General features: G+C 49.5%; 2 protein-coding genes across 6 annotated transcripts; both read left to right on the top strand.

The window, feature by feature from the left end:
* The first annotated feature begins 281 nt into the window (after nucleotides 1–281).
* On the top strand, nucleotides 282–7,557 carry anapc4 (anaphase promoting complex subunit 4). Of its 2 annotated transcripts, none has more exons than XM_084675809.1 (28): nucleotides 282–428; nucleotides 597–712; nucleotides 802–907; nucleotides 1,000–1,132; nucleotides 1,255–1,329; nucleotides 1,503–1,529; nucleotides 1,613–1,657; nucleotides 1,781–1,865; nucleotides 2,070–2,177; nucleotides 2,493–2,663; nucleotides 2,926–2,990; nucleotides 3,282–3,324; nucleotides 3,449–3,525; nucleotides 3,702–3,802; nucleotides 3,906–3,957; nucleotides 4,106–4,161; nucleotides 4,266–4,312; nucleotides 4,449–4,505; nucleotides 4,588–4,644; nucleotides 4,741–4,834; nucleotides 5,068–5,165; nucleotides 5,467–5,528; nucleotides 5,661–5,699; nucleotides 5,906–6,007; nucleotides 6,103–6,183; nucleotides 6,302–6,472; nucleotides 6,624–6,747; nucleotides 7,236–7,557. In XM_084675809.1, the coding sequence occupies exons 2-28, from the start codon at nucleotides 605–607 to the stop codon at nucleotides 7,464–7,466; spliced, it is 2,415 nt and encodes an 804-aa protein (XP_084531935.1). In that variant the 5' UTR covers nucleotides 282–428; nucleotides 597–604; the 3' UTR covers nucleotides 7,467–7,557. The 2 variants fall into 2 exon arrangements, with proteins under 2 accessions (XP_084531935.1, XP_084531936.1); XM_084675810.1 differs by having other exon boundaries at nucleotides 290–416.
* Nucleotides 7,558–8,030: 473 nt separating this feature from the next.
* slain2 (SLAIN family member 2) lies at nucleotides 8,031–19,884 on the top strand. 4 transcript variants are annotated; one of them, XM_084675811.1, is made up of 10 exons: nucleotides 8,031–8,760; nucleotides 11,282–11,424; nucleotides 13,575–13,745; nucleotides 13,876–14,046; nucleotides 14,169–14,516; nucleotides 14,726–14,851; nucleotides 16,169–16,246; nucleotides 16,943–16,975; nucleotides 17,444–17,669; nucleotides 18,057–19,884. In XM_084675811.1, exons 1-10 carry the CDS (start codon nucleotides 8,285–8,287, stop codon nucleotides 18,121–18,123), a joined length of 1,839 nt encoding a protein of 612 aa, XP_084531937.1. In that variant the 5' UTR covers nucleotides 8,031–8,284; the 3' UTR covers nucleotides 18,124–19,884. The 4 variants fall into 4 exon arrangements, with proteins under 4 accessions (XP_084531937.1, XP_084531939.1, XP_084531938.1 ...); XM_084675813.1 differs by lacking the exon at nucleotides 16,169–16,246; XM_084675812.1 differs by lacking the exon at nucleotides 16,943–16,975.
* The last annotated feature ends 943 nt before the right edge of the window (nucleotides 19,885–20,827 follow it).

The following is a 20,827-nucleotide window of genomic DNA, read 5'->3' as shown; positions in this document are numbered from 1 at the left end:
TCGGAAGAGTGCGTGTATACACGCACACGCACACACCTGCGACGGATAGACCCAATCACCAACAAAACTACCAAGTAGTTCTACAAAACAACAAATTATGAACTCATCGGCTATAATAAAATACCTGCGACTATAAAAATTTAAATGAGCTGTAACTAATAAGTAATACGTAAGTGATGGTTCCGGGAGTACGAAAAAATAACTTTAGACACTTTCGAGCAGTTAAGCACGCCACCTAGGGACAGTATGGTCTCGAGAATTTGCTTCAATTCAGTTTGTCAGCTCAGGCTTTCCGTCGTCCGTAAATATGATTGGTTGATACGGAATGTGATGGTGGATTGAAACACTGTGAAGGAGAATCAAAATAAAAGATCAACATTGCTGCATATGGAAACATTTAACAATATCTCAGCACGGTAAAACTGAAGGTCATTTCCTGTCTTTTGGCTTGACTGTTAATTATCTAGCTATCTTGTCAGTGTCATCATGTGGATGCTCTTTGACATTTATGCGTCTGCAGATCAGATAGCTAACAAGTAACTGTAGCTAGCTAGCAGTTTATCCTTCACTCTGACACTTTACGGTCTGCTCTACAGTCCCCAAAATGCCTGCATTTCGTCAAGTGGGAGAGAAGCAGCTTCCAAACCCCGTGCTTTGCATGGCATGGTCTCCCAAAAGAGACCTCATTGCCCTCGCGAACACCACCGGAGAGGTAACGTTAGACAAATCACGATTTGATGTTCCTAAGTTGAATTGATTCCATGTTTCCCAACACAGCCATGTCTATTCGCGTCTTTGCAGCTGCTGTTGCATCGTCTGGCCAACTTCCATCGCGTTTGGTGCTTGTCACCCAATGAGAACACAGGGAAAGAGATAACCGCGCTAGCTTGGAGACCAGACGGCAAAAGTAACAGATGTGACCTGTTAAGTATTTCATTGAAGTTGCGACTGTCGTTTTTTATTGATAGTTTGACCGCGAGTTTGTGTTCCTCTATGCAGTCCTAGCGTTTAGCCTCGGGGACACCAAGCGGGTGGTGCTATGTGATGCGGAAAAGGCGGAGATCCTGCATCTCTTCCGGGTGGAGAACCCCATCTCCTGCATGCATTGGATGGAGGTTCTGGAGGAAAACAGGTACGTGTGTCTGTCAAGTTTCTGCATCTGTCAGTCTGTGGGGTGGACCCAGGAAATGTTTGTCTTGAGTTGAAGTGAATTATTTGACTTTTGTGGTTGGAAATATGTTCTTTGTGTTTCAGTGTCCTCAGTTCATTCTACAGCTCTGAGGATGAGTCCAAACTCTTCCTTCCCAAACTGCCAACACTTCCTAAAAGGTAATAGTCTTGACAGAGGAAAAAGACCAGTCATACGCTTAGGTACAATTTACAAGGCAGCCATGCAAGATCAACTATTTGGTTTGTTTGAACACGATAGTAATGTATTTATGTACGTACTGTACTTATGTAGCATCCTGTGTTAATGTACTGTATGGTTTCTGAATTTTCAGTTACAGTACAACATCAAAGATATTCAGGTGAGTCTCGATGTCTAATCAGTGATTTGTCAGTGTGTTTTTATGGTGTGTGTATGAATTATTCTGCCTCTGTTCTGTTGCAGCGAGGAGAGATCAGATGAGATCATGAACCTCTTAGGAGAAGTCAGGTGAGTGCTGAGATATTCTGCTTTTGACTGCTTCCAACATCTTCCTGTGGGATTGGATATAAGATTGGGGTATTTAGTCGCATGGTGTTGTATGTTTTAACACGTCCTGTGATGGACTTTCAGACTGAACATCCTGGTTCTTGGAGGAGGTTCTGATGTTGTGGAGCTGTATGCCTATGGGATGTACAAAATCGCTACTCTGTCAGGGGTAACTCATACTTTCTCTCACTCACACTCACACTCTCTCTCTGAGGTGCTGGTCCATCAGTGGTCCTACTATCTTTTTGATAGGATAGTGGATCGTTGTTATCCTGAGGGATAGTAATTGAGATCATAGCAGCGTTCCTTACCTTTTCATTGCTTTATCTCCCCCTTTTTCTCTCCTCTTCTCCTCTCATCCTCCTTTTTCCAGGTTCTGGGGACCAGTCGCAGCCTGTGTCTCTCCAGTGACCTCAAGTCCCTGTCTGTGATCACAGAGGTCAAGTCTCCTGACAACCACCTGGACATCTGCTACATCCAGGTTTGCTGTGGCAGTAGTCTGAATCCAAGGCTCTTGATCTGTCTGTCTGTCCATCCCCAACCCTCATAACACCCCTCTCTCTATTTAACCCTCTCTCTCTCTGTCCATCCAACCCAAACTATCTCTCTAACATCTAACCTCTTTCTCTGTTCTTCTTATTCTCTCTCTCTCTCCCTCGCTCTCTTACTCTCTCGCTCTCTTACTCTCTCTCTCGCTCTCTTACTCTCTCTCTCTTACTCTCTCGCTCTCTTACTCTCTTGCTCTCTCTGTCTCGCTCTCTTACTCTCTCGCTCTTTCTCTCCCTGTGTGTTTCAGCTGGACACGGCTCTGCTGTCCGATTGTCTCCCCGAGGTGACGAGGATGGCTCGTAAGTTCACCCACATCTCGTCCCTGCTGCAGTACCTGTGTCTGTCGCTCACCTGCATGTGCGAGGCCTGGGAGGACATCCTCATGCAGATGGACGCCAGGCTCACCAAGTTTGTTCAGGTTCGTTCATAATAACGACGTTATTTATTTGACAGACCGTCCAGGGGGATTTGGGGATCTGCGGTCGAATGCTGTACAACTGAACTGCAGAAAAATATTACACTTTAAGCATAGAATGTGAATATAAAAAATAAGTATTCAATTTCAATTGTGTAGAAAAAGATACATATAATAAATGTTTTAAGCTCTTATGTAATATTAGATTTAAGTATACTTTTTGTCTGCTTGTTGTGATTAATTGTGAATTACTTTTGTTGTTTAGGAGAAGAACACCAGCACTCAGGTTCAGGATGAGTTTCTGGAGCTGTTGCTATGGGGACAGTCCAGGTGACGTTTTCTGCAAAAGCCAGTAAACTTTACGGCAGATGTCTTTACTTTACTGCTAAAGCGGTACTTTACTCTAGAAGTGGTACTTCACTGTAGGATTAATACTTTACTGTAGAAACAGTTGTTTTTCTGTAGCCAGTACTTTGCAGGATTTTAATGTAAATGCAGTACTAGTAATGTCCTGTAGATGGAGTGTGTGGCCAACTTTGCACACAGAAAAGGTTCTTGAATGTTTTTTTTTTCCTGACAAACTTAATGAGGATAATCTGACTGACATCTGTCCTTTTACAGTCCTGAACTTCAGGCCCTTCTAATGAACCAGCTTACGGTGAAGGTGAGAGGATTGATTTGATATGTTTGTATTTTATCGTATTGTTCTGAAGTATGTTTTGATGATTTAGCAGGTTTGAATAGTCTGGGTGCAGGTTTGAACTTGCAGTGTTGTTGTTTTCTGCTAGGGGCTGAAGAAGCTTGGTCATTCCATAGAATCCTCCTACACTAGCATCCAGAAACTGGTCATCAGCCACCTTCAGAGGTAAACAACTCACCTGGTCCACTCACCTGACCACCTGGTTCACTCTCACCTGGTTCATCCTCACCTGACCTGAACAATGACTGACCGTTTCTGCCTCACTCTCTTCCTCTCTCTTACCCTCCATCTGTATCTACCCCCCCCCCCTTCCTTCTCTCCCTCTCTCTCTTCTCCTGCAGTGGGTCAGAAGCTCTTCTGTACCACCTCAGTGAGGTGAAGGGGATGTCTCTATGGAAACAGAAATTTCAGCCTCTGGGCCTGGACTCGGCTGCCATCGAAGGTAACGTGTCACTGAGCAACACTGGGGTCACAGTGACATGGAGGATGTCCTCTCTGTTGTCTCTTTTCAGTTTCTTTTTTTTGTCTTTTTTTCTCCTCTCCAGATGCCATCACAGCTGTGGGTTCCTTTATTTTAAAGGCCAACGAATTACTACAGTGAGTTTTACCGACTGCATGTTTACTGACCAATGATATCAGAGGTAGTGTTTATGTGAAACCCTCCGGCCGTAAATGCTGGTGTGTGTATCTGTGTTCGTCTACCTGGTCTGGTGTATCTGTGATCCTCCTCCTCGTCTGTCTCCAGGGTGATAGACAAGAGCATGAAGAACTTCAAGGCTTTCTTCCGGTGGTTGTACGTAGGTGAGGTTTTGGGAAAATCGTGAGATGCAGGCATTTTTTAACTTAAGTTTGGACTCTTTAGAAGCTCCCTGGTTATGTGTTCATGGTTTCTCCCTTTCTGATAGCCATGCTGAGGATGTCTGAAGACCACGTTCCCCCTGAACTGAACAAGGTGAGAGACTCTGTTAAAGCTACAGTTGCATTTTATTCATTTAGCAGTGGCTTAGAGAAGAAAGAGTAGAAAGTATTGCAGAAGACATACCTCTGATGTAATAATGCAATACTCAACCTGTCTGCTGACCTTTCAGATGACCCAGAAAGACATTGCGTTTGTGGCGGACTTCCTGTCTGAGCACTTCAGTGAGGTGAGCTGGGCAGACCGCTGTTTCCTTGTGTGTGCGTACGCAGACCAGACAGCATCTCACACTCTCTCTTTCTCTCCGACAGAACGAAGAGCTGTTTGACCGGAAAGGGAAGTACTTCAATGTAGAGCGAGTCGGCCAGGTAAGAGTGCGTGTGAGAGTGTGCACGTGTGGTTGAGTTTGTGTGTGTGTGGGGGCTTGTATGACCTAGCTTAATCCTTCTGCTTGTGTTAATCAGTACCTGAAGGACGAGGATGAGGACCTTGTGTCTCCGCCCAACACTCAGGGGAACCAATGGCTGAAGTTCCTGCAGGAGAGCACGCACCTGAAAGGTGACCTTTGACCGTATGCATGCTATCTGTTAGCTACACGTGCTATCTGTTAGCTACACGTGCTATCTGTTAGCTACACGTGCTATCTGTTAGCTACACGTGCTATCTGTTAGCTACACGTTCTGTTAGCTACACGTGCTATCTGGTAGTTATCTGTTATCTGTGAAACTGAGTTGTTTCAGGAAATGACTGTGAGGCGTAACTAAAGATGTGTTGTTTCCGTGGCGACCCAGAGAGCCCCCTGCTGTTCCCCACTTACCCTCAGAAGTCGCTGCACTTCGTCAAAAGGATGATGGAGGCCGTGATTGAACTGTGCCTGCAGAAACCTGCAGTGAGTCCCAACACACACGCTTACATAAATCACAACCTTACACACACACACACAGTAGGATATAAATGGCTGAGAGGCAGTTTCCTGGCATCACTATGAAGACCAGCATACAATCTGCTGAGTCAGCCCTTCAGCCTCTTATCCTTCATGACTCAGTCTCCATCTATTTTCTCTCTTGCTGCTGCTGCTGTAACAAGCTACATGGATACAAAACCATCCTAACTCCTGATTCAATTCAAGTTTTCCTTCTGATAATGCATTTTTACTGCATTATATGATTGGTTAAAGCGATCTGTTTCAGGAGGTCATTGGAAGGTCGGTGAAGCAAGCTGCGTGTGTGTCCCTTTACAGCATACCTGAAAGGTCAGAGGTCATCACCTATATAATGAGACAGAAGATCTCATTTTTCCATTGAAATATTATTTATTATACTACAGTTGGGGTGTATTTTTGTATATTTACTTGTTTCCATACTTGGGTTTCCTGTTTTTGTAGTTCGGAAAACACCCCCCGCCTCTTTGAGCTTCCATCACTGTAAGTAGAACACAGTACAATGTCACATTTCACCAGACCTGTTGTTGAAGGGATTATAGTCATGAGATGGGGTCCAGAATGTGGTGGTGGTGGTGGTGTGTGTGTGTGTGTGGAGGGTGGAAGATGAGGAGAATGAAGGGGGGAGCAGGTAGTGTGTGGGGGGTAGGAGTCCAGACTGATGTGTGTGTGTGTCTGGGGGGGTCTAGGTGGAACGACAGGAAGTCCAACATGCACACCGTGGTGTTCTGTATGCCGGAGGTCTCTCCCTGCAAACTGTTCCTGCTCAGGAAACCCACCGACCCCCACAGGTACAGGACTACAGGACACACACACAGACATATTTGATCCAAATCCCTCTGTCTGTAACTTGGTAAGTTGATTGTGTGTGTTTGAACTCCAACAGGTCTGTTTCTAACAGTCTTATGGCGATAGATCTAAGTGGTGTGTTCATCTCCAGTGTTGATGCAGCCCAGCCAGGAGTCCAGTGAGTACCCAACGTCTTTGAACGCACAGACACACACACATCTGTTCCCTTGGAGACGTATTTGTCGTGGGCCCGTTTGTGTTCATAAAGTTTTTGTTTGTCCGTTTTCTTGTTTCAGTACCGGCCGTGTCTACAGTTGCCGCGACGCCCGTTTCTACGATGACGAGACGCTGACGGTGGTGCTGGGGGCGAGCGAGGAGGAGGAGGGAAGTGGCCGTGTCCTGGCCCAGCTCCCCCTAGGCCCCGCCCTCAGCCGCCAGGAAGACTTCAGCTGGGACCCCTCCCTGAGGTGCCACAAACATCCACTGGAATCCCCTTGCCTTAAAAAAAACGCGCTTGTGGCCATTTGGAGGTGTCAAACGCACATGTGCATGTGGACGGTCTAGCCATGCCACAGACATGCTTCTCCTCCTAACCCCTCATTCTGACTGCATTCTCAGGTTGGACCAGCAGAGCGGCGCCATCCCAGCGCAGGGGCTGGTGGTGGAGAGCCAGTGGAGGAGCCTGGACAGCATGACGGCCCACTACGTAGCTGTGAACGGGATCCGCAAAGTGGCCTGTGTGGTAAGTCTGTCTCGACTGGGGAAGGTGGGCCGGGTGGCAAGAGTCTGTCTACTGGGGAAGATGGGCTGGGTGGTAAGAGTCTGCACTGGGGAAGATGGACTGGGTGGTAAGAGTCTGTCTACTGGGGAGGGTGGGCTGGGTGGTAAGAGTCTGTCTACTGGGGAGGGTGGGCTGGGTGGTAAGAGTCTGTCTACTGGGGAGGGTGGGCTGGGTGGTAAGAGTCTGTCTACTGGGGATGGTGGGCTGGGTGTTAAGAGTCTGTCTACTGGGGAGGGTGGGCTGGGTGGTAAGAGTCTGTCTCTACTGGGGAGGGTGGGCTGGGTGGTAGGAGTCTGTCTCTACTGGGGAGGGTGGGCTGGGTGGTAGGAGTCTGTCTCTACTGGGGAGGGTGGGCTGGGCAGTCTCGTATCAACAGTGCTGTGTCCAACATCCCATGTACGGTCTTGTATCTCCATGTCTCCGTCTCTACCTGTATGTCTCTCTCTCAGTTGAGCGCCAACCTGCGCCATGTCCGTGTCTTTGAGATGGACGTGGAGGATGAAGAAGACGAAGATCGGGGGGAGTCAACGAACACCAGTGTGGACCAGGTGGGGTTGGATGATTCGCTGGCCAGCCAGGGGGGGGCAGGGGTCCAGGTGGGGGCCGGGGGGCAGGAGGGGGGTGTGGGGGGAAGTGAAGAGTCTCAGCTGGAGGCTGGGGAAGCTCTGGAGATCTCCTAGTTTCCAAACCACACCTTGATGACATCACAGACTCTCCCCACCTGCTCCGAACTTTTATATCAGTTTATGGAAATTAAACATTTTGATAAGATTCTGTGGTCTCTGTTTGTTATGATATCTACACTGTATATCAACACAGTTTGAAAACTGTTGCTTTACACGTGGTAAATACACTCTTCTTTGACTGATATCTGAAATACTGTTAATAGTATGCACTTTAATTTATTTATGTACAGGCTGTATGTGTTTTGGATAAAAGCGTCTGCTAAATGAATCAAACTGAATGTAATGGAACGATTGCAATTAGCGGTGAGAAAAAAGTCTTCACGTTTACAGTAAACTTTAACTCTCTTGGTAGCAAACACTGCAACGGCATAAGATCTTCAATAAGAGGTAGATTTCCATAGACCTATAAGAAAGAGGTACTGTATATCGATGATATGGTGTGTTTATTGTCTTCGGTTCGTAATCCACACCGCAAACCAGAAGGCCACAGATCAAATCATCGCGAGCGCGAGCAAAAAGGTGTTGGTGACGTGCGCGCATACCGATCTAACGCGATGACGTAATCGTTCCGCCGCCTGTTGGTCTTTCACAGTTGTCGACGGAGCCTGTGGAAATGGCCTCGAGCTTACCCGTATACACGAATTACCCGAGTAGATGACGACGATGATCTTGTTAAGTCTGTTTAATACAAGACAAACAGTTGTCTTCACCTAAACACCTGCGGAGTGAAAGACAAAACAGTACAACCAGCCGCTAAACCACAAACGACATAGCGCACAGCCTCGGATTTTCCGCGGGGCTCTCAAGCCACTATGGAGGATATCAACTCAAACATCAACGCGGATTTAGAGGTGCGGAAGCTACAGGACTTAGTAAAGAAACTCGAACAGCAAAATGAACAACTTCGGAGTAGATCTACTCTCCTGTCTTCATCTGGAGCGGTGTCAGCGAATAACAGACCCCTCAGTGCGGGATACGACTCGCCCCTGTCAGCTGGAACGGGGCTGGCCGGCTTTACCGGGGTGGGGTTCGGTGGAACCGGTGGCTACGGTGGGATTTTGGAAAATTCCCGATGTTTAAGCCCCAGATTGTCTTACGATGGCATCAGTTTCAGAAAAGCATATGAGGCCGAAGGGGCATCGGCTGCCACCTCGTACCCCGGACTCAACTCATTCTTCACTGACGCAGAGGACTTTATGGATGACGCGGGTGAAACTTCTATTCTGGACGAGGTTGAAATACTTGATTTAGAGGACATGGATTGTCTGAACGAGGAAGAGGACAGCTGGTGAGTGTTTCAGCAGTCAGGACAGTAGGTATATGTTTTAGGTAACTCGAGTAGTATATACCGTTAGACAACAACTAGGTCCAACAGACGTGACAACACAAACACGCCCTTTTCATGTAAATGACTTGCTAGTGTGAGATGTAGCTAGCTAAGCTCGACAACAGACGTGCGCAGCTGTTCCGAGCATAGCCAACACGGCGACAAACGGTGGGCCACGGAAAGAATCCTCGCCGCGGTGGAATGTACGGTTATCTACTGATTATTAGCTATCCAGAGACTGAGTTACCCGCACCGCCACACCGCAGACAGGCTGTCAAGTCATTGTTGATCAATGACTGGAGGTGTTTGCCAGGAATGGCCAGTGCGGGCGCCGCCATAGCCGACTCCCTAGTCTCATATGACCAAGGCGCTAGGAACTAGGCAACAGTGAATTCCGATGAATGCAGCTGTTAAGCTAACAGGGGAATTACTGTGTCAGACATCCGGTGTGCCAGCTGATCGTGTTTAGTTTAACCTGTCACAATTCGCTCTCCATGAGGCCAGTGCTTTTCTCTACAAGGCATTGTTGATGGTGGAGAGGACCATTGGTACTATTTTGGTGACTCACCAAACACGGCAGATGGCCTGTCTTGTCGCCAGTGCGGGACTAGAGCTAGAGCTGTCACCGAGCTGGGAAAGTTGTTTACTCACCTAAAGTCTTTGGGGAAAGAGACAACCATGGTTACAGGTCCTTGAGAAACAGTGCCACACTAGCTACAACTGTCTGAAAAGAAGAAGAGAGAAGTTGGAGAGTGATCAGGAGAAATTGAGATTACTGGGCAGTGTTGATGTACTAAAGTTTCCAGAAAGCAGAGATTGTGTTTTTTGTACTAGGTTACTTGTAAACGGATCATCTTGTCATTAAACATTAAGCACAGATAAAGTTATATGGGGACAGAGCTCAGCGTTAAAGCATTTAACTGCAGAGTAATAGGTCATGGTTTGAATCTCCCTCTGTATGGCGTTTTGTATAAAAGCGTCTGATAAACACATTACATATTCAGTACATAAGAACAAAATACAACTTTTCTCTGTAATTCTAACCACAGCAGTTTCCAGCGTTTGGATGGATATTTGAGAAGTGTAATCCTTGAAATGGGAGACTGATAGGATTTGTGTTTCCGTGGCGATCCGCATGATCCTCAGTAGTGGGTTCTGAGCCCGCCTGGCCTGGATGCTTCAGATGGGAAACATGTTGACGTTAAATGAGAAAAGATCAGCCTGAGCTTACTGTGTGTGTGTGTGTGTGTGTGTGCACATTGTTATGTGTGTGTTTATTTCATGCTGTGTGTATGTGAGCCTGTGTTTGAGCATGTGTGTTTGGGTTTTTAGGCTATATGTGTGTGAGCACACGTCTTTTAGGTTGTGTGCATGTGTATGTGAGCGTTTGACTTTTAGGCTGTGTGTGTGCGTGTGTTTAATGTTGTGTGTGTGTGTGTTATGGTAACAAGGAGGCCTTGCAGGACAGAGCCCAGGTCTCTGCTTGTTATCTCTCTGCTCATTATGGTCTATATGAGCAGGGCTTCTGAGCAAGAGGCTGATGCTCCTTCAGTGTGAGAGGAGAGGGTAAGGTCAAAGTTCAGAATGCTAATGAGACTGATGTAGGATGGGCCTAACCCCAGTAGAGTGCTCTAGGGCAGGCCTAACCCCAGTAGAGTCCTCTAGGACAGGCCTAACCCCAGTAGAGTGCTCTAGGACAGGCCTAACCCCAGTAGAGTGCTCTAGGGCAGGCCTAACCCCAGTAGAGTCCTCTAGGGCAGGCCTTACCCCAGTAGAGTCCTCTAGGGCAGGCCTAGCCAGGGGAGAAGGGTAGTGGACTGAGGTGTGAGACAGGGGAGAGAGAGGGGGTGAGGCAGTGTTGGCCCAGCAGACTGATTAGCCTGTCCCAGCGTCTAGATATGAGCTCCACACCCAGAATCATCCCCAGGGCTGAGGCAGGGCCAGGCCTGTCATGGACTCGTGAAATCCTGGATTAGCATCATGCAGGATTCACAGCATGTGCGTGTTAGACTCGCACTTTAGCCACAGCAATGCATGGCCATGGCATCTCCACCTGCAGACAGTCTGAATATGCAGCAGCAGCAGGCAGGCTGTCTGTCTGAGCTGGGTTACCAATGTGGGCTAACCACAGTTTGGCAATACCTGAGACAGCCTAGATTGGTGCTATACTGTGCTGTGCTATGCTGGAGTCCCGTAGTCTCTGGGTACAGAGAGGAGCAGCCGTTTGTGGTTGCAGGGTACGTGTGTGTGTGTGTGATGCTTCCTCTCTAGCTGAAAGTGAGTTGACAGCTGCTGACTCAGACCTCTCTTCCTGTTAGCCTGGCTGCTCTCTTCCTTTCAGTCTCTCCCTCTCCCTCTCCCTCTCTCTCTCTCTTTCTCTCTCTCTCTGTTCCTCAGTGTGGTAGGATAGGTGTGGGCTGACTGATTGATAGATCGGTGGGATGTTTGATGGATGAACCGATGTGTTGGCTGTCCCCTGCAGGCTGTACGAGGCCAAGGTGAGCAGCCCGCTGCAGAAGGCCCTGAGCCCCATCGTGTGGTGTCGCCAGGCCCTGGACAACCCCAGCCCCGACATGGAGTCAGCCAAACGCTCCCTGCGCCACCGCCTGGACCTCACCATGACAGGTACCTCCTCCTCTGCTCTCTTCTCCTGCCTCTCTGGTGCTCCTCTCCCGCTCCTCCTTCTTTCCTCCTCACCATGTCAAGGGCTCCTCCCCTCCTCCCCCACCTGTATGAGTGCGTGTGTGTGGGCCAGTCTGTGTGGGCCTGTGTGTGTGTGAGGGCCTGTGAGTTTTGTTTTGACAGCTAAAAATAGGGACGCCCCTGTCTGTGTCCCAGCTAGAGCAGGGTCATCTTGAGCTGCGGTCATGTTGAGCTGTTCTCGGGTGTTGCCAGGGACTGCTGGGAATTCTGGGTGAGCGATTGCACAACACACCAGGTGGTGTCATCACGAGGTGGGGAGACCTGAAAAGGTGATGTCACCACAGTAATTGGACATGGTGGCCTGGACAAACACCCCCCTCTCCTCGTGTGTGTATGCGTGTGTGTGTGTGTGTGTGTGTGTGTGGGGGGGGGGGGGTCCATGCAAAGGTAATTGCAGGACTGTGTGCAGGGAGAGTTCACACTCCTCGTTCCTTCATTAGATACCTCAGGGCCCACATGCCTCCGCCTGTGTTTGTGTGTGGTGTATGTAGTGTGTGTGTGTGTGTGTGTGTGTGTGTGTGTGTGTGTGTGTGTGAGACACACCCTTCCTTTGCCTCCTGGCTGCTCTCTCACCCCTTTCCGCAACTGGAGTATGCCAGGAAGGTTGGCATGGCGTTGCGTGTCAGCGTTTCCATGGCGTTGGGCATTCCTGCTCCTGGGGATAGCAGCAGATGTAAGATCAGCCTAGCTCTAGGCATGTGTAACACACACACACACACACACACACACACACAGGTGCATACAGACAGGCAGGACAGTGGTGCTGTATGAGTGTCTGGGGTAAGATTGTCCCACCCCAGCCCCCGAACAAGATGGTTACACATTGAAACAAACACAGGGGCTCGTCCTCTGTGTGTGTGAGAGAATCATGTTGTTATTGTGTTCATGGCAACCAAGCCCAAAGTTCAACACCCCCTGTTCAAATGTAAACAGTGTGATCCCAGAATGCCTTAACCTAGGAGAGGAAGGGAGAGGGAGGAGAGACTCTCGCATCACACCACACCGCTCTGTCATCCATTACTCAGGCCTGAGGCAGGAATAGTGTCTGGGGCTGAGGTTTTCAGGACTCTATTTCTGTAGGTCCCTACAGGGCTGTGCTGCAGGTCCCAGTTAAAGGAGGGAGCCCTAATCGCCTCCTGGGGGTGGAGGTCTCGGGTGCAGCTCCCCATACCCCCTCCCTCCTCCCAGCATCCATAGCTCTGAGTGGTCTGGTCTGCCTCTTATCATGTAAATAATACAACAGGACAGAGTGGAGCAAGGGAGAGAGGAGAGGGAGGCAGAGGAAGGTGAAAGCTTGAAAGGAAAAGTAAGTTGATAATAAAAGGCGCCATTCCAGTCACCACCCAGCTGTGTAAATATGTCCAGAGAAAGAGAAAGCCGGCCCAGCCCAGCCTAACTTAACCCAACCTGGCCCTGCCCTGCAATCTAGTTTAGCAATCCAGCCTAGCCTTGTGTCTCCCTGTGGTTCTGTGTGTGTGTGTGTGTGTGCGCGTGTGTATGAACTGCCATGGAGCAGGATCTGACAGACTGAATCTTTATGCTCAGTGTGCAGGGTGGTTAGTCAATGTGTCCTATTGTGAACCGTAAGCCAGCGTATGAAGAGCCTCTGTATGAACCCCCCCGCCCCTGCCCCCGCCCCCGCCCGCCATACGCAGGCCCTCCATAATGAACTGCCTTCGCCAGAACACTGCACAGCTCTCACAAAGACGTGTGTGTGTATGAGGGGAGGGAGGAAGGGGGAGGGATGGGGGCGTGGCTATAGAGAGTTGACAGGGATAACTTAGTGAGGGATTGTCTGTATCTCCTGTCCTGTATGAAGACTTAGCCGTGTGTGTGTGTGTGAGTGTGAAAGAGAGTGGCGCTCCTCAGCAGAGCTTGTGACTGTCCCCTGATCAGTCAGCTGGTATAGTTAAGTCTTTCTCAGCACGGCTCTGTGATGAAGTCTCTGCTCTAATATGGCCTGAGGACACAGTAAAACATTTTAGTGGTCTTAGTTTATAGTGGTCCCTAACTCATGTCTAGAGATTCTGTCCGGTACTGATTCTCATGCCTCCCCCCCCACCCTTCCACAGCTAACAAGCGTCGGAGCCTGTACGGCAGCCCCTACTCTGCCCCAGGGGGCTACGGAAGCCCGTACAGCCCAAACCCAGGCAGCAGCCCCTGCAGCAGCGGCTTCCCCTCGCCCTCCTCCACACCCTGCCGGGGGCCCGTCGTCAGGCAGACCCTCCTGTTCAGCAATGCAGGTGAGAGGGCCTCCCCATGGACCCCCCGCCTCAGCCTTTGTGTGTGTCTGTCAGGTGGTGAAGGAAATCAGGTGTAGCGTACATACTATATACATACCGATGTGTGTACTGTGTGTGTGTGTGTGTGCAGGTCACCAGCGGGGGTCAGCAGAGAGGAACCCCCCGGCGCTGAGCCCGCAGAGCTCGGTGGACAGCGAGCTGAGCACGTCTGAGATGGACGAGGACTCTGTGGGCTCCACCACCACCTACAAGCTCAACGACGTCACCGACGTGCAGATCCTGGCGCGCATGCAGGAGGAGAGTGCGTACCCTGACCCCTGACCTCCTACCCTTGACCACTACCCCTGACCCTAGTGTGTGTGTGTGTGTAAATAAGTGTATATAATGTGTGTATCTATAATGTGTGTGTGTATGTGTGTCCAGGCCTGCGTCAGGACTACGCCGCCACGGCGTCCAGGCGTAGCTCCGGCTCCTCCTGCCACTCCCTCCGGCGGAGCGCCTTCAGCGACCAGGAGCTGGACGCCCACAGCCTGGAGGACGAGGAGGAGGCCCACCCGGCCTTCCACTTGCCCCCCTCCTCCGCCGCCCGCTTCTCCCCCTCCCCCCGCGCCTCCCCCCGCGCCTCCCCCCGCTCGCGCTCCCCCGCCCGCTCCCTGGACCACGGCCACGGCCGCGGCTCCCCGCAGCCGATCATCAGCCGGCTGCAGCAGCCGCGCCACTCCCTGCAGGGGCACGGGGGAGACACGCAGACCAGCGTGGTCAAGAACGAAGGTAGAGGAGGGGTTAGGGACGGGTTGAGAGGGGAGGAGGAGGAGGGGGTACACAGACGGCAGGGGTGAAGAATGAATGTTGTGTGGGGGGCTGTAGGAGCTAGCAGGGATAACGTGGGGGGGGGGGGGGGAAGAGGCCTGTCTGTCTTTCTGTGTGTATGTGCATGCCTGGGTGTAATAATGTGTGTGTTTCTTTCTGCGTGTGTGTAGAGAAGTTGAGGCGCAGCCTCACTAACCTGACTCGGCCCAGCCTGGCCCAGCAGGAGTCCAACAACAGGAGCTGTGAGACCAGCATGCACAACGGAGGCTCCCCCCGACACCAGAACCAGTCTGCTAGTGAGTACACACACACACACACAGTACATATACACTCATACAAACACACACACACACATATATATACTCATGACCACACACAGACACACATGAAATGCTTTGAACTCACCGGTTTTCAGTTCCTAGGTCATCCACAGTGTCACAATGCTGATGTCACTGCTGCATGCCTGGAGCCTCCACTTCCTCCTCCTCTTCTTGTTCTCTGCTGGATCACTGGCTGCCTGTTCTGCTTACTGCTCTTCCTCTCTTCACTAGAATACCTCCCCCTGCCAGACAGCTGTGGTCGGGGCTGCGATAAGCAGCCTCATCCAGGGACTGGGAAGCGCTCTTCGATAAGCATCTCTCACACTGTTACTCAACACACAGATTATGCTGGTGTCAATAGCGTAGCGGTGCTTAATCCAGATTAGATAAACCCCAACACAGACACCTGATGCCAGCAGTTCAAAGGACAACCCTAATCTGGCTTTGTTTAAACAGGATAATCTTTATCCCAAGGTAATCTGCTTCAGCAAGTCTGAGTTGGTGTGTGTTGTGTGTGTGTGTGTGTGAGATGGATCAGTATTCACCAGGGTAGGCTGTAGTATGAGGCTGACCTCTGAACCCGGAGAGACTGGTTGTTGGGGTAGACAGCCAGCACTGTATTTCTTACTTCCATTCTCGCTTTCCCTGTCTCTCTCTCTCCGTCCTGCCAGCTCTGTCCAAAGAGACAGTTCTGGTTGTGCTGGGCCTGTGTAGCTATGCTTGCTTGGTTCTGCTTCTCTCTGGATTTCTGTGAATGCTAAGCTTCAGCTCCCTCTAGTGGCTGTCTCTGACTCTGCAGGTCTGGCTGTATAATGTTACCAGCTCTGGTCCTCCATGCTGACTCTCTCAGCCTGCATCCCCAGGCCTATCTGTCACCCTCCTCCTGCCTGCCTGTCTGGCTCACAAACTGGTTGATAGACTGACAAGGCTGCCTGGTTGGTTGGCTGACTAGCTGGCTGACTGGTGGGTTGGTTGGCTGACTCGCTCGCTGGCTGACTAGTGGGTTGGTTAGCTGCTGACTGGCTGGCTGGTGGATTGGCTAGCAGGTTAGCTGCTGGCTGGTTGGCTAGCTGGTTGGTTGGCTAGCAAGTTAGCTGCTAGCTGGCTGGTTGGCTAGCTGGCAGGTTAGCTGCTGGCTGTCTGTCTGGCTGCCTGTCACCACTTATGGAACTGCTGGTCTTATGAAATCCTGATGTTCACGTTGTGGTCACGTTGTTGTCACAACCGTGATATGTTGAACCGAGGTGTCAGGTTGACCTCCCCATGTCCGCCCCCCCCCCCCCCCCCCCCCAGGCCAGCTCAGGTATCACGCCCCCCCTCGCTCCTCCCCGAAAACCAAGCAGCAGCTACAGAGCCCATCAGCACTACAAGGTAACTTCCTGTCTGGACCTGGTAACTTCCTGTCTGGACCCGGGGCATGGTGCTCGTCATTAACACACCCATGCACACACTCTCACTCACTCACACACTCTCTCTTGCATGCATGCACACACACACACACACTCATTCCCATGCACACAATTGTGCACGCACTCTCAAAAACACACATGCTCTCACTCACACACTCTTTCTCTTGCATGCTCTCACACACACACACTCTCATTTCTATGCACACACATGCTCTCTCTCTCTCAAACACACATGAGCATGTAAGTACCCAGTTTGAAGCAGTTTATGCTTCGATCTGGACTGGTAGTGTTACTGGTCTGAAACTGGTCTGATTCTGTTCAGTGTCCGGGATGGTATTGGTCAGGTTTTGGTTTGGTCTGGTTCTGAGATGGTTCTGGACTGAGCTGGTACTGGAGTGGTCTAGTCCTGGTGGTTAGGTCTGTTCTGGATTCTGGAATGGTCCAGTCTGGTACTGGTCTATTCAGGTACTGTTTATCTGGACTGGTTGTGTCAAGAGGCCCAACTGGTTAGATAGACCAGGTGTTAGGCGGTGCTGTGATCTGTAGCTCTCCCCCTGGACACCAGGGGTACTGCAGGGTTCCTCTCCTCCATCACCTACTGTCTCTCCTCTCTGCTGTCTGAACTAAGACCCTTTCTCCTGTCTCTGTCTCTGTCTAGTCTCCTGTTGCTTTGGAGAAGAAGGGGATTTTAGTGAGTATTCTCTGGCGCCCCCTGGTGTTGTGAGTGTTGTGGTGTGCCCTGCCCTGTCCCCTTCAGGTGTGTGTGTCTCATCCTGCGCCCGAGCTCACCTGTAGACACCAAACCTCCTTTTCTCTTCATCCATTGTGATGTTCAACCACCAACCTCCACCTTCATCTCGCTCTCAATCCTCTAGAACACCTGCATGGAGTTAGTCCTCCAGGTTTACCATCTAGAGATGATCTGTAAGGAGTTAGTCCTGCAGGTGAAAGACATGTATGGAGTTAGTTCTGCAGGTGAAATACCTGCTTGGAGTTAGTGCTGCAGGTGAACATCCAGGTGACCAGGTCCTGTAGAAACATGCTGTAGACTCATCGTCTGTCATTGTGGTCATCATCAGACACTGTAGAGGAAGTGAAGCTCACGTGTTCCTTTCTGTTTCCTGTACTGATGTCTCCCCTCACTCCCCCCTCCTCCCAGTGCCCTCCCCCAGCAAGCTGCGTATCCCCGCCACGCCCTCCCCCCTGGCCCTGAGGCAGCCAGTCAAGGCTCCCTCCACGCCTGGCTCCGCCCCCGGCTCCGGGACGTCGACGCCCACACGGTCCCTGGCCCCGCCCCGCAGCGGCTTGCCCCGCCCCAGTGCCTCTACAGGAGGAGGAGGAGGAATCCCCCTGCCACGCAGCAAGCTGGCTCAGCCCGTACGCAGGTAGCAACGCACACACACTCACACGCAAGCACCCTCTCACACACCCAACACACTCTTACACACAAACACCACAACAGCATACACACACATGCATACACACACACACACACACACCTACTCACGCTCTCATATACAAACTTATGCACACACACATATATACCCCAAACACAAGCCCCTAACACAGGTGAAACAGAGGTGCAATCAATCACACTATACTTCTCCTCATCATCACCACCACCAGTCCTCCCTCTTCCTCTACTCTCCCTCCCCCCTTCTGTCTCCCCTCCCTCTATCCAGTGTTTGGCACACACACACACACAAACACAAGAGCAGCGTGTGTGTGTGTGAGACAGGGAACTAATGTGTTTGTGTGTGTGTCATGCTCAGGTCTCTGCCGGCCCCCCGGACCTACAGTGGGGTGAGAGACGCCAACTGGAAGGAAGGATGTTACTGAGCCCAGCAGAGGGCGCTCTCCTCCACCCAGCAGCACGACCAGGCAGACAATACAACACGGCACTTTATCCACCAGGAATACTTCTACCATGAGCCTGGAGGGATGCGAGACCCGCGCAGACTGACTCTGTGGTCAGGAGGAGAGCCGTATGAGAAGGAGGGGAAGAGGAGGAGGTGTCTGGAGAGGCCAGTCAGCCCCCAGATGCCACAGGAAAAGAAAGGAGACATGTAAAGAGGAAGAAAGCAGCAGCGCTCCAGTCCCTCCACCTGAGGGCGCCAGTCGCTGCAGCCGTCGCTCAGTCAACCGATGAATCAATAAATCACACTATGCTTCTCTCTTCCTTATTTATTCTCCCTCTCTCCATCACCTCATCTCTCCCCTTCCTTCCTCTTTCGTCCATCCCTCACCCCCACGACTCCATCACTCCCCCTTCTCTGTCTTCTCCTCCCTCCATCACTCCCCCTCTCTCTATCCCCCCCTACAACCATCCCCTGCCCCCCCCCTCTTCCCCGTCGTTCAGGTCCTCAGGTTAACGTATCTGTAAACGTTTCTCTCCTTGTGTTGTGTGTTGAACAGATGCATTTAGAGATCAATACAAAGCTGTGCAGGTGAAATGTTCCTCAATGTTCCAAGAATTGATGTTTTGAAAAGTAAACGCACCTCTTAATGGTTGTGGTGTCAAAAACAGAGTGTTCCTCTTGTGAGTCAGACAGAATGTATTCCAAAGTTGTTTTGTTTTCAGTTATTTTTGGGTGGGGGGGGGGGGGGAGTGATTATTATTATTTAAATCATTATTTAATAATTCCTTTCCAATATTCATATTGAGTATTTGTATTATTTTCAAAAGTTTTGAAAATGTGCATTTTAAACCTCAACTGCAAAGCTAATTCTCCAAAGCCTTCTCCCATGGTGTCATAGCAGGGTGTAGCAGTAAGTGACAGGTGAAGTCCAAACCCCTTCCTTGTTACCAAGATCTGATTGGACATCAGAGCAGCCTAACTGCTCAAATCAGAAACTCGTACAGGTCAGGTTGAGGTCTACTTCCTGCTCAGCTCCATATGCTGCTACTGTTTTATACTAGTAGAAGCATCAACACAGGAAATAGTCATACTGAAGTCCCTCAACACAGTAAGTTGTCATGTTAAACGCCCTCATGACATATTAGTCACATTGAAGCCCTTCACGACAGGAAGTACACAAGCAACTTCCTGCTGTCCACCCAATACTTGCATTTCTTAGTGGGAATACATGACAGCATGTTCAATAACCAGAAACAAAGAAATGTTCAGAGTGGCCATTGCCTCTTGTGCTTTAAATATGAATCACAAATTGCAGATTCATAGAGGGCAGTGTGCCAGATATTATCAAATAGTGCCTATAATTTAAAGTTTCACATTGTCCTTTTTGTTTGTTGATGTATTATTTTGTGCCAACTTCTTGCTTTGCCAATATAATTTTGATCAGTGCTTTACTTTGCTTGATTTTGTTTTTGTCAACAATACATTTATAATTGCTTTTGAAAAAAGTATATGTATAATATACGCCTTGATATTTATATCTTGAAATTACTCTCATTGTGTAAATGAACTATTTATTAAAGAGAGAGGTGCCTCGGTATGTCACAGTGGGAAGCTTTAAGAGAATGTTGCATCAGCCACACCCTTTTGTGTGACTTTTTGTTAATGACCTTTTTATATCCACCAACATTACATTCAGTTTCCCTGTGTAAACTCACATTTCAAATAAAAAGAATGGGCAAACCGTCTGTGTTCAGTGAGGTTTGTGGCGTACGGATGGTTTAATAACATTTAATCCAAATTGTCGAACCGTGATTTACTGCGCACGCACAAATCAAGGTTAGGGTTTACATATTATTTCATTTAGTCGAAAGCACGAACATCTGACAAGGTAGTCAACGACAAATGGACACAGGCCACCGGAGTTGCACTGCTACACGTGCAGTCGGTACGTGTCCATCTAGCAGAGAGGGGAAGCGCTTAATATGACAGCATAATGGTGTTCCTGGGGCCCAGTGATTGATTGGGCCAGGAAACCCCGCCCTGCACCGTCAGTCTGTCGCTAAGTAACAAGCTTCGTTTATGTGATGGAGCGTGGGATAAACCGGACGTACGTCAAACAGGTTTATGCAACCGCAGCAATTCATCATGTCAGTGCTGATAAAATTATTAGGATCAATTATTAGTCAAACGGACTAAAAATGTCACGTTTTAATCAATCGAATTAGAATGGCCCTGACTTCAGCTAGATGACAATAATTGAACATGACAGGATTTGAAATAAGTATCTCAACTATGATTTTACACTTTATAACTCGACCTACTTCTTTAAAGTAGCCTAAGCAAAAAGGACAGGCCAGTCATGGTGGTTACTTTCAAACCAAGCGCTGTCCGATTTATGACAGACATAAATAGAACGAAGAAGAAAGGGAACGTGCACGCAGATTCTCTCAGTCAACGCACGAACACAAAGAGCCTCGCGGTGTTCTGTGTGTGCCTGTTCAACCGCAAAACTAGAGAGCTGCAGATGTCTTGGAACTAGTTTACTGCACTTGCTTCCACATACTATATCGTTTTGAAAAGTGAGTAAATATTTGCCTTATGTAGTAAAAGTTAAAATAACAATAGGAATAATTTTAAATGTATATTTATATATTAATACAACACGTTGTTCAAAGGAACAAATT

This window comes from Hypomesus nipponensis, chromosome 16 (assembly GCF_054491055.1).
Source record: "Hypomesus nipponensis isolate SF chromosome 16, ASM5449105v1, whole genome shotgun sequence".
Lineage (NCBI taxonomy): Eukaryota > Metazoa > Chordata > Actinopteri > Osmeriformes > Osmeridae > Hypomesus > Hypomesus nipponensis.
Note: the sequence above shows the minus strand (reverse complement) of the source record. Positions and strands in the feature narration are given on the sequence as shown.